Source organism: Clinocottus analis, unplaced genomic scaffold (genome assembly GCF_023055335.1).
Source record: "Clinocottus analis isolate CAN_PGR_092001 unplaced genomic scaffold, fCliAna1.0.p SCAF_25, whole genome shotgun sequence".
Taxonomy (NCBI): domain Eukaryota; kingdom Metazoa; phylum Chordata; class Actinopteri; order Perciformes; family Cottidae; genus Clinocottus; species Clinocottus analis.
In genome coordinates this window covers 2,128,549-2,140,327 of record NW_027175987.1, presented here as the reverse complement: position 1 = coordinate 2,140,327, position 11,779 = coordinate 2,128,549, and the positions used below count along the sequence as shown (strand labels likewise).

At 43.8% G+C, this 11,779-nt stretch overlaps 2 protein-coding genes across 5 annotated transcripts in view; both read left to right on the top strand.

Annotated features, from left to right (window-relative positions):
- LOC137794564 (zinc finger protein GLIS1) overlaps positions 1-11,779 on the top strand; it is a 70,799-nt gene that overhangs the window by 41,990 nt on the left and 17,030 nt on the right. The window contains exon 5 of the mRNA XM_068591436.1: positions 10,697-10,858. Coding sequence (XP_068447537.1) covers positions 10,697-10,858 — 162 coding nt within the window. The remainder of the gene's footprint in view (positions 1-10,696; positions 10,859-11,779) is intronic.
- On the top strand, positions 102-8,091 carry LOC137794561 (dentin sialophosphoprotein-like). Of its 4 annotated transcripts, XM_068591430.1 has the most exons (3): positions 102-1,207; positions 5,212-5,492; positions 6,906-8,091. In XM_068591430.1, exons 1-2 carry the CDS (start codon positions 172-174, stop codon positions 5,220-5,222), a joined length of 1,047 nt encoding a protein of 348 aa, XP_068447531.1. In that variant the 5' UTR covers positions 102-171; the 3' UTR covers positions 5,223-5,492; positions 6,906-8,091. The 4 variants fall into 4 exon arrangements, with proteins under 4 accessions (XP_068447531.1, XP_068447529.1, XP_068447530.1 ...); XM_068591428.1 differs by lacking the exon at positions 5,212-5,492 and having other exon boundaries at positions 6,906-8,089; XM_068591429.1 differs by lacking the exon at positions 6,906-8,091 and having other exon boundaries at positions 5,212-6,061.

Sequence of the window (11,779 nt, the reverse complement as noted above, 5' to 3'; positions counted from 1 at the left end):
GAAATCTCGCGAGATTACGTTGCTAAGTGGCTTTGATCCAAAGTCTATAAAAAGAAGGACTATATTTGAAGCAGACTGTTTTTGTTTTTCGAGTCCAACCTTTAGAAGGTAGTCTACTGCAGACTTTTTGTCACTTTTCTTTTTCACAATTTCTTTTTACAAGTTTTAGTCATGGCTGGTGTGTATCTCAGAAGTCTGCTGGAGAAGTTAAGCGACTTGGATAAGTGCAAAAGAGGTTTTGAGATTTCTGAAACTGAAGTAAGAACAATGTTGGAGCATCTTGAACTTGTGGCGATTGAACTACGGACGTTAGAAAACATTTGTTTGAAAATGAAAAAGGAGAGTCTAGGAATTTTCGGCAGGAAGATGCAAGGAAGAGAATTTGAGCTAGAAAAGATGAAAAGGAAGTTCCAGGAGTCCCAAACAGAGACAGGTTTTTTTAGAAATATTTTCCAGTACTTCGGCACCACTGGCCCAGACCGTGCCGGCCCAGTCCGTGCTGGCCCAGACGCCGAAAACTTTTCTGAGGGTGAGGACTCATTCAGCACCATCCTCACTTCCGCCACTGACCAATGGGTATGCACAGAGTGGGGCAGCACAGACGACGTGCAAGCCGCTCATGTCTTAGATGACCTCTTTGAAGGTCTGGACTCCTCCAACCCAGAGTGGGACGGCGCAGACCACGCACAAGCCGCTGACGCTGATGACTTGGACGACCTCCCTGAGGGTGAGGACTTCTCCAGCACCATCGACCCTTCCGCCACCGACCAATGGGGACGCACAAAGTGGGACGGCGCAGACGACGCACAAGCCGCTGGCGCTGATGACTTGGACGACCTCCCTAAGGGTGAGGACTTCTCCAGCATCATCCCCACTTCCACCACCGACCAATGGGTACGCACAGAGTGGGACAGCGCAGACGACGCACAAGCCGCTGACGCTGCTGACTTGGACGACCTCCCTGAGGGTGAGGACTTCTCCAGCACCTTCCCCACTTCCACCACCGACCAATGGGTACGCACACAGTGGGACGGCGCAGACGACGCACAATCCGCTGACGCTGATGAGTTGTACGACCTCTCTGAGGGTGAGGACTCCTCCAGCACGTTCCCTACTTCCACCACCGACGAATCGATATGCACAGAGTGGGGCAGCGCAGACGACTCACAAGCCGCTGACCCTGATGACTTGGACACCCTCTCTGAAGGTGAGGACTCCTCCAGCATCTTCCCCACTTCCGCCATCGACCCACAGCGATGCAGTGAGAGGCACGGCGCAGACGGCGTACAAGCCTTACACGGTGCTTACACCGGGTGGTACGCGTTTCGATTCCCCAGCGGCGAACTGGGCTTCTTCTACCACCCCGCTGACGACAAAGATGACAAAGACTCGTCGCCGCCTGATGATCAAGTTTCCCGCAACAAAAATTAGTAGTCCTAATCCTTTTGGATTTCTCATGGTGATCAGGATTCCCACAAAAAATGTGTTTTCCACAATCCTTTTGAATTTCTCCTGGTGATCAGGTTTCCCACAACAAATGTGTTTTCCCCAATCCTTTTGGATTTCGCCTGGTGATCGGGTTTCCCACAAAAAAAATGTGTTTTCCCCAATCCTTTTGGATTTCTCTTGGTGATCAGGTTTCCTACAACAAATGTGTTTTCCCCAATCCTTTTGAATTTCTCCTGATGATCGGGTTTTCCACAACAAATGTGTTTTTTCGCCAATCCTTTTGAATTTTTCCTGGTGATCAGGTTTCCCACAACAAATGTGTTTTCCCCAATCCTTTTTTATTTTTTCCTGGTGATCAGGTTTCCCACAACAAATGGGTTTTCCCCAATCCTTTTGAATTTCTCCTGGTGATCAGGTTTCCCACAACAAATGTGTTTTCCCCAATCCTTTTGAATTTCTCCTGGTGATCAGGTTTCCCACAACAAATGTGTTTTCCCCAATCCTTTTGAATTTCTCCTGGTGATCAGGTTTCCCACAAACAAATTGTTTTTCCCAATCCTGTTTGGGTTCTCCTGGTTCTCCTAACCACTGAGCGATAGTGGCCCCTGGGTTTCCTCCTGGTGATCAGGTTTCCCTAAAAAAATAAGTAGTCCTAATCTTTTCTCTTTACATTACATTTAGCTGACGCTTTTATCCAAAGCGACTTTTTTTTGCTCTATACTCCGTAGGAACAGCAACGAGAACCAGATGCTAACTACTAAGCTACAGGTGCCCCTGGTCTCCTGGTGATCAGGTTTCCCACAAAAATACATATTAAAACATTTAATTAATGTTTAATGTTAAATGTTAAAAGTAAAATATACTAATACTTTATTAGTATTCAAGGTGTATCTTAATTAAAATCAATGAGTTTCATCAGCAAAGATATTCAAACACATGCAGACGAGTAAAACATATGTTTTCCCTCAGAATTGCGGTGCAGTAGAAGTATGAAGTAGTATGAAAGTAAAAAACCAAAGTACAAGTACCTCAAACTTCTACTTCTATGAAGTACAGGTGTATTCTTTAAAACTCGGCAACCCGCAGGCGTCACTGACGTGCTGTGGAGCGAGCATTAGTATTATATATAATAATTCGTAACTATATAAATCATTTCTCTCATATTCATTTAATGTGCAATACCGTTGTTAATTCTGTACACATGACATCTATTGCTTGTGTCCCATCCAGGGAGACTTCTTTTTTTCCTCGTGAAAGGTTTTCTTCTGTTTTTTCTTGAGTTTTTCCTGATCTGATGTGAGGTCAGGGATGTCGTATGTTTACAGTGTACAGATCAGATTCTAAAGCCCTCCGAGGCAAATTTGTAATTTGGGCTTTCCAAAATGAACTGAATTGAATTGAAGCGTTCTAAAAGACACCTTGCTGCTGAATTTGTTAAATTTAACGTTGTGATGCTGATCATTGCACTGTGCCTTTCATAATGTGACAGCGTCTCCTCCTCCTCTGACGGTAAGCGTATTGCATCACTTTCGGTTCCACCGTGTGTGTGTTAGACGATAACATAGTTGTCTCAGCTCCAGTTTAACCAAGCTAATTAGTTGGACTGCTTGAAGCATTCCAACTATTGTTCATCAAATCTTTATTAAACTTTTTATTCTTCTTCTATTTATTCCATCCGTATTTTGGACCTTTTAAGCTCCTTCATATTTTCAGCTACAGAAAAAATTTCAATTATTCAAATATTCAGCTACTTAAGGACACGATGGCTACGACCTTTCATATACCCGACTTTTCAAATTTATGAATTATTAAGCTTTTTATGATTTTTTTTTTTATAATGGGACCCAATGGGGAAATCTTCAAATCATCTTCAACTTCAAACGTTTACAGGTTCTTCATACGTTGAGCTTGAGACAATATTTACAATTTCAAATGTTGACAAAACGTTTAGCTATTATTCTACGCTTTTACATTCTTTATTTTTTTTCAAATATTAAAATTATTCAGTTTTTTATTAAAATAAAAATGAATGGCTTCCAATGAAGAACATCTTCAAATTCGCTTTCAACTTCAAAAGGTAAAGGCTCTGTCATACCTTCAGCTAGATACACCATTTTACCTTTAAAATGTTGACTAAAAGTTCAGCTATTACTGTATTACTCAGCTTTTTTGATATCTTTTATATTGTTTTAACTGTCTGCGTTTTCGTTTTATGTTTTTTCCGCACCTTTTCTGCCTTTATTATTGGTGTGTATTGGGCTTCTCAGAGCGGGTGACGTCATACTTAGAGTGGAGAGCGACGTGAGGATTTTGTTAAAAAAAAATAAAAAATTTAAACTTGCCCTCTACTCCAAACCGTATACTCTTTGGGCATAATTTATAGCTCAAAATGTGGGAAATCTTGTCTTCTGTCGTAAACTGCAGTCGATAGGAATCCAACAGATTCAGATGTGCTGAAATCCGACTGAATGTGAGAGCAAATCCGTCTCCAGCAGCAGGTAGTTGGTCTGTGTCTATCTGCAGGCTGCAGGTACGTGAACGGCCGCGCACGTGAACGGGTGTGCACCTGCACATGCATGAACAGAGGATCAGTGGTTCGAATCCGAGCTTTGCCAACTTTTTTTTCTTCTGTCGCACTGGACACCCTGGCGGGCCGGGCCGTACATTTGACACCCCTGATTTAGATGATGCAGTTTTCCTTTCAACTTTTCCAATTATACATTTAAACGACAGGAATTTTCAACAGTTCAGTTAAATGCTTTTGAACTGTAACACTTTTCAGCAGGTATTTTGCCTTTTATATATTTTCAGTAATTATTTGCTATTTATTTATATATTCATCTATTCCGCTATTTTTTTCAAATATTTCAGCTAGAAGTTTCAGCTTTTTGATTCCAACGCATTTTCTGCAGGAAATGCTTTTTCTAGTTAACAATGAATTAAGCTATTTTACTTTGCCCAGAACGCCTCAGAAATCAATTATTAAGTGTGGCTTCAGGCACACTTCATGTTCTCCTGCGGGCTTCTTACGTATTTTTCTTAATCATAAGCCAAGTCCCCAATTACTACTCACAATATTAAGCTTATTTTTTTTGTATTGCTATTTATTTTGTCCGGTTTTTCTAAATGTTTTATGTACATACATACATACACAAAAATCAGTTCAACAGCTTTCTAAATGTCTTGCTTAATAATTCATGAAATTGATCTGTGAAGTAATTTCAGTCTTTTTCACTCCATGTCATGTACCAGGGGCCAAATATCTTGTTAACACTATAGTCTTGTCAAGTTTGAGTAGAGCTATTATGGAGACCTACAGTATGTGCAAATGCCAAAAAAATATTCCTTTGGTTGTCAGAAAGATGAAGCCAGCAGCGTGTCAGATAAAAGCACCCATTGTGCGATCTGCTGCTGTAGTTATGTCCTCTCTCACTTAGAAGCATTGATATTGGATCACGTTTCTGATCGTATCCATGTTTCTTAGAAGTTGAGTCACAGGGAGCCGTACAGTTGACCCGTGTTCATACAGTTGAAAGTAAAGTAGGTCTGTGTAAAAATTATTTCTTGACACCCTCAGTCTTTGACCAGAAGGAAAATGTAATATGTTGGGGCAGAGGACTCTGTTGCTGGAACTGAGCCATTCTTTGTTCTGTAGCGACGCTGCATGATAGCTAACACACGAGACATATCCTTTCTCATGTCAATCTGCTTCATCTCTTTGAGAACGTGACCCTGTTTTCCTTTTTTTCCCCCTCAACCTAGTGAACCGGTAAACCCCAGGCTGCCCGGCTTGAGAGGAAATCACATCTTAGCTCTCTAATCTGATGCAGGACTGCAGAGCTGGTAGACATTTGAATGAAGGCCTCTGAATCACAGCAGGTTAAGTGCTTCCATGAAGCCTCACCATGTTGTTGTGCAGCCAGGCTCACACTCTGCCAGGCCTCCACCGCAGGAACAGGGGTTCAGATCCATCACTGCACTTCCTCCTCAATCTCCAGAAAACACTCTGTGAGAGGAACAAAACAGCTGGGCAGGCTTATTATGTGAGCAGCCTCATTTAGTCATCATACGAACGCTTCCTGTTGTGCCATCCACATAGTTTTTAATCTGGCCCCCAAACTATTCGGGCATGAGTGCAAAATGGCTGTTGAGAACAATTTCTTTAGTCATTTACATGACTACTTCCTCCCACCAATTTATCGGCTCTTGCTCGGCTGGCTGGTTCATGCACATCTGGACAACACTCTCCATTGGCTGTGTGTACTAATATCTCACCATTCATAAATCAAGGCCTCACAAAAATCAGGCAAAGTGCAGGAGGCGGGGAAAAGAAAATTATTCATGGTAAAATGAAGCAAATGTATATGAATTTATATCTCCTGCCCTAAGAAAAATACAGAAAGGAAAGATAAATGATTCAAATTAAAGGCCTATTTGCCACAGTTGAGGCTGGCTGCTAAAAGGGTCCCGCTCCACAGTGGAAATGATATGTGTAAACTATGTAATGTGAATGTTTTAGCCAGGCTGTGTTTAATTTTGTATCCTGACAAAGCGCATGAGAAACCTGCCTCTCCTTAACTGTCTCGTTGAATCATATGGATATAATTTCATCCATTTACGTTTTTCTGCTCTTTGCTGTGGTTGCCACAGGGCATTTGCAAGCAGGAAGATTAAACGCACATGTTCCTCCTATCCGCAGCCGGGGCACTCTGCTCCACCGCCTCCCCTCCGAACAGATCCTGAAGTGTTGGTGGTTTTCCTCGTTGGTCAGGGCGGAGAAAGACACCTTGTGATAAACCAACTCATTCCCCCAAACCCCTTTTTTCAAACTTATAAAGTTATACGGGCTGTTTTTGAGTATTGGCACGTTCTAACATGTTTTATTTGGCAGTGTTTTCTTTTGCCACTCATACTCTTTGCCCTTCATCATTTCTGTCAGGCTTGGCTGTAAAGGAGCCTGGATGTAATAGGTAAAACTAATCATAGCGGATAATTGGTGGAGGCTTTTAGGCACTGAGAACCTTTTTTCTTCCTCTGAATGTGAGTAATAGTAAATGTCATGCTTTTAAGCAGCCAAACAGTTGAATTCCATTGCCCCATTATTAGTCAGTGGCCTGATATACAATTACTCCCCGGGGCCAGAGAGATATTTTAGTGTTAAAGCATCTAAAGCCCAGAGAAGCTTGACTGTAAGATAACAACAATCCTGGTGCTTATTCTTGAGGATAACAATGACTCCTTTAGGTGATGACCTTGGCTGCAAGGACCGTAGTAGGATATTTCTTTCCCAAAATGAAAAACCTCTACCATACCTCTGATTCTACCCCTCTCTTTCTCCATTTCTCTTCATATGCCATTCATTAACGTGTTTAATCAGATTGCTGCCCTGCATGTCAGCGGCCATATTTCCTTCCGACACCCCTCCATAACGGCTGGTTTGTTTCCATCTTCCACAGCTCCTGCAGGTTGCTAATGAGCCGCTGCATCTGAGGAGAGAGCCGCACACTGCTGCCTTTTAGCCCCAAAACTGTTTGGCCTTTTCCCTGCCAGTCAGGAGTCATTTCCCATGAAGGCCTCAGGCCCGCCGCAACTCCACGAGCCTGCATGCTGGGCCCATAATCTGTCTGTTGTGATCAGCTGCCTGTCCACCTTTTCAACCCGCTCTCGCCCCCTTCAGCCATGTCAAGACCTCGCTGTCATCCCAAATGTTTACCGAGCCACTGAACACCCCACCCCCTCCCCTACTCAAGAGTGAGAGGGTGTCAAGCAGGGCTCAAATCCCTCCACGCTGCCAGTGCCGCTCCACTGGTGTGGCGATCTGACGGTTTACCTTAGTCGGAGGTTTCAGAGAGGAAAACTAAACATGTTTAAAGCAATTAATGTGATTAGCGCCGTCTAAACTGTTTTCAGAGATAATATCGATGGTAAAATCAGGCCTGTGTCCTGTGCCTCCGCCACCACGACTCCATGTTCATGCATCTTTAACCTCTGTGTTCATTTCTTTCGAAACGGTTTATAATTTAGGCAACTCCTCATGGACGATATAGGGAACCTACTGACACGAGTGCCTTGTTAACACACAGGTTTTTGATCATCATTATATGTTTCACTTTGGTCAATCTCGTTGGAATCAAGCTCATAACCGAGGATGAATAATTGCCATAAGGTAACCTTTTCCCAAAATAAGACAAACTGCCCAATACGGTTTAAACACTTTATTCAGTAACAGGAGCATTACTGGATTTAACTGCATGCCTTCAAATATCCAAATCTGAATAGGTTTTTGACAGTCCATGAACTCAATAAAAGAAGTAATTTTAACCATTAGATTGGCGACGCTAAAAAAACAACAACCTTACTATAGAATAACATATTTCACACTGGGTTCTGGGTAATGTTCATGTCTCGGGGTGGCAGTGCCTATTGGTTTCCCAGCAGGCAGGAAAACCTCGTCTCTCTGCTACTTCCAGAGTAATAATACGCTCTACACGATTAACACGCTTTCCTCCACGGACCCGTAACTATAATTTAGCCTCAAATTTGTATTACGGAAAAGAAAGCAATGAAAGAGTGATTATTCCCTTATACATAAATACACAAATTTGGCACGTCAATAATAGCCGTGTTTGTTTTCCAAACTCAAATGCCCGGCGCCGCATTTCAGCAGCATGGACCACGTCTGTCATGACTGGTACGGCAGTGTGGATGTTCCCCTGCACTCCGAATTTTATTAAACTTTCCCACCCTCGCTGCGTCTCTCGTTTCCATCCAAAGCATTTGATTGGCAAGACTTTAGAATAATATGTTTCCGCCTGTGCAACGCTGCGCGGTGTGAACTCTTAAAGACATTTTCCATGATTGAATGATGACGCCCGGACAGAATGTTTGTATCCAGGGTGAAATGTTTTATTCGTGCTACATTCTTGTCCTGTCCACTGCGTCATTATGACGTTAGTGTTGCTGTCTGGTCAAGGAGTCAGTTATATTGTAGTTATGTATTTATCTTCTCAGCTTCAACCACACCAAACGGTACACTGGCTCAAACACATAGATAATTACATATGATCTTGTACATAGGGCTGTTTATTGAACCTCCTTTTTAATTATGGATATGGAAGTAGTATCAAAAAATGGCATGTCAAATGTCTTAATTCGCTTAATTTTAGACTTTGATTGTACTGATACCTTTAAAAGACCTGGATGAGGTAAAACTATTTGAAGCTTTACTCCTGAGCCGTTAATTCATTCACAGCATATGTCTTACCCAGTTTTGTTTTAAGTTAAAAAAAACAACAAAAAAAACTCGCTAAGTTTTTAAATGGCTTTACAAACTTCAGGAGATGTGCGTCGTGTCGCCCTAATCGGGGCGGATTAAGACCTCTCCTACTCATCCACACAAGCACAAACATCCACAGATCAGCCTGGTCACCCAACACGGCTCTACCATGACTGGCTTAGGTTTCGCCTGTATTAAATGGTGCCTCGGTGAATAGAAGGCCCTGCCTGTGCTGTGTGAGTGAATGAAGGAGACCAGGGATGAGTACTGAGCCTAGATGAAGCTGAAGGCCTATTAGAAGAATGGTGTCACTCTCTCCTTAGCCGTAACCCGACCTGTCGTCAGCAGGCTTCACTAAAGGTCAGGCTACAATGGACAGTAGAGACCGCGGTGCCTCCGTTTGTAAATGAAGTTGCATTTGCACTGAGGTCAGCTGAGCCCCTTGCAATACATTGTTTTTTTTTAGGTAAGATCCAAGAGTGAGGAAGCTGATATTTTAGGAGATATTGTCTGACAGTTACGGGGAAACTTAAGAGTTCAAAGTTAAAATAACTGCACCCTGTTTTTTTATCAGCCTGGATGCCTTCCTGGTTCCTTGTTTCTCTGTTTTGAGCCTCATATTTAGGTTGCTGACATGGAATGAGTAAAGCCGTTTTTAAATTCGTCATCAACCTAATTGGTCTAATCTTCAGTTATTCCAATGCGTTGGAGGTGCAAACAAACGTTATTTTCAGTTCCTGACTTTAGTTCCTCTGGTACCATAGTTCATAAACATTTAGGTCAAAAAGGGCTAATAGTCGCTTTCATTTGCTGAACCAGTTTACACACCTATTACTCTTCGTGTCTATTGCGCTACCTTTTGTCTTCGTACTCTTTTGTGTTCACGCATCCACCTGTCCTGTGCCCCCCTTATGTGCAGCCATACAAGCCATGCATCTGAAGTCCTTATACAGTGACAGGCAAGCGGCAGTAAAGAAGAAGGACGCTAACATGAGCTCTTCACCTGCTCCTTTTGTTCCCTGTGACAGTCTCAGTATATTGATGTCCAGCTGCTGCTGAATACGGAAATGAGCTTAACCCGAGGGAGATATAAGTAACATTGAGCTCTGCTTCCCATACGACGATGCCCTCATGCAACGTGTGACTCTTTGCTCAGCGGCCCCTGTAGGGGGTCCTGACATGGACCGCCTCATCAACCAATCAGCCGTGTTTTCTGCTTAAGAGCAGGAGTGGATATGCGAGAAGCCTCATGAATCATTCACATGTTAACAAATCTGTGGTGTTCATTGGCTGAGTGGTTTGGATCAAATAGGCCAAGCTGGGTCGGATATGAGCCTGTTTACAGCCGCTGTCACTTGTCAGTCTAATGCCCTATACACGGCAGAACACTTATCTCATGCTATGCATTACAGCCCATTAACCGCCGCTGTACGGCGCACTCCAGTTTCCCCTGCAATTTCGACGCCGCGGCAGCCTCGAGGCAGGTGCGCTGTCACGCAGTGCCGCTAGTCTTTCAAGTGGATGTGGTTTTTAACAGAGATCCCTGGGCCGGCTGCGTAACTCAAGAGCCATGGAAAAAAAAGGCTCGCAATCATACCACCCATGTTCGTCAGCATCTCTCACTTTTCCATAGCTGGCGATGAATATGTGGTGTAGAGTGAACTCCTCCAGCTGTGCAAGTGATCAAGGGACTTTGGGAAAGAGTGGGACAGCTTTTTTTTCTGATTCACAGAAGTGCACAAAGAGAGCCCACCTCTTCCCAGAACATGCCCGCTTTACACGGATTGATTTCTTTGTGTGGGTGTGCTTCTCCGCGTATCTGTGTGTATGTGTGTTTGTGTACGTGGGTGTCTGTTTATTTCCTTGTGTGGTCTTGTGCTTACCTGCGGTTGTCTGTGTGCATGCATCTGTGTATGCATGCGTTCCTGTGTCAGCTGTGACAGATGTGTGCCGTCTTCCCTTTTCCCACAGTTCGAGGGTTGTAACAAAGCGTTTTCACGTCTGGAGAACCTAAAGATCCACCTGAGGAGCCACACAGGAGAGAAGCCGTACCTGTGCCAGCACCCCGGCTGCCAGAAAGCTTTCAGCAACTCCAGCGACCGAGCCAAGCATCAGCGTACTCACCTGGACACGGTCAGAAACTAGTCTCTGCTCGGTCTCTCCTCCCGATTTCTCACCGGAGTAGGTTCATGTTAACCCGTCTTGGGCCAACAGTTGAAATAGTCTGGGTGGTCGCTGTGTTGCAGAAGGCATGGCTGCACGAAATTATGGTCTATAAAATGTTTGCATGTGTTGGGTACAAGCTGCATTTAGTTTCTACCAAATTCACTCAGGGATTAGAGTACATGCAAAATTAGAACGTCAGTAGCAGCGATGGTCCGCTCCGCGTATGTGTGCGCTCACACCCTCCTTCACTTTCACACCAGCACTAAAAACTGCACCGCCGTCCAAGTTGCGAGGCCCATTTCCACGTCGCGAAAAAGTGTTGCACGTTCATTTTGCTGTCGGGCAGTGAGCGGTGCGGCGTTTTCTCACTCTCTCCGCGCTGGCAGTGAAACGCCACAGATCATTAAAGGATCGGTTCCATGAGGCCGAGTCGCAGCTCGGGCCGTAACAGACTTGGATTGGAGCTGCGAGATCACACAGAGCTGCGCCTGTTTCCCTGACCTGTATACTGGGAGGGAAAGGTTGAGTCAGCCATCGCTGCCACTCGTCATGTCTCAGTAAGCCTGCAAATACCTCACTTTATCACCACCCGCACGTCGACACAACTGGGGAGTAAATAACTTCTTTTGTTACAATTGAGGGATTTGTGATTTTTCCACAATTCAGAGAACTTGACTGTTTCACCGCAACATGTCACAGTACTTTCTTCTTAGCAACTATTCAATGTCAATATTTACATGTTTGAGATTACTACTTGTTAGCTGAAAGTAATCTGGGATCCCTAAAAAAGTATACACATACCAGCTTGAAGCCAACAAGCCAAAACAATGATGTCAACCGTAGCCCTGGAAATCAAGGATGTTATTTTGGATAGTATTAGGAGGCAAC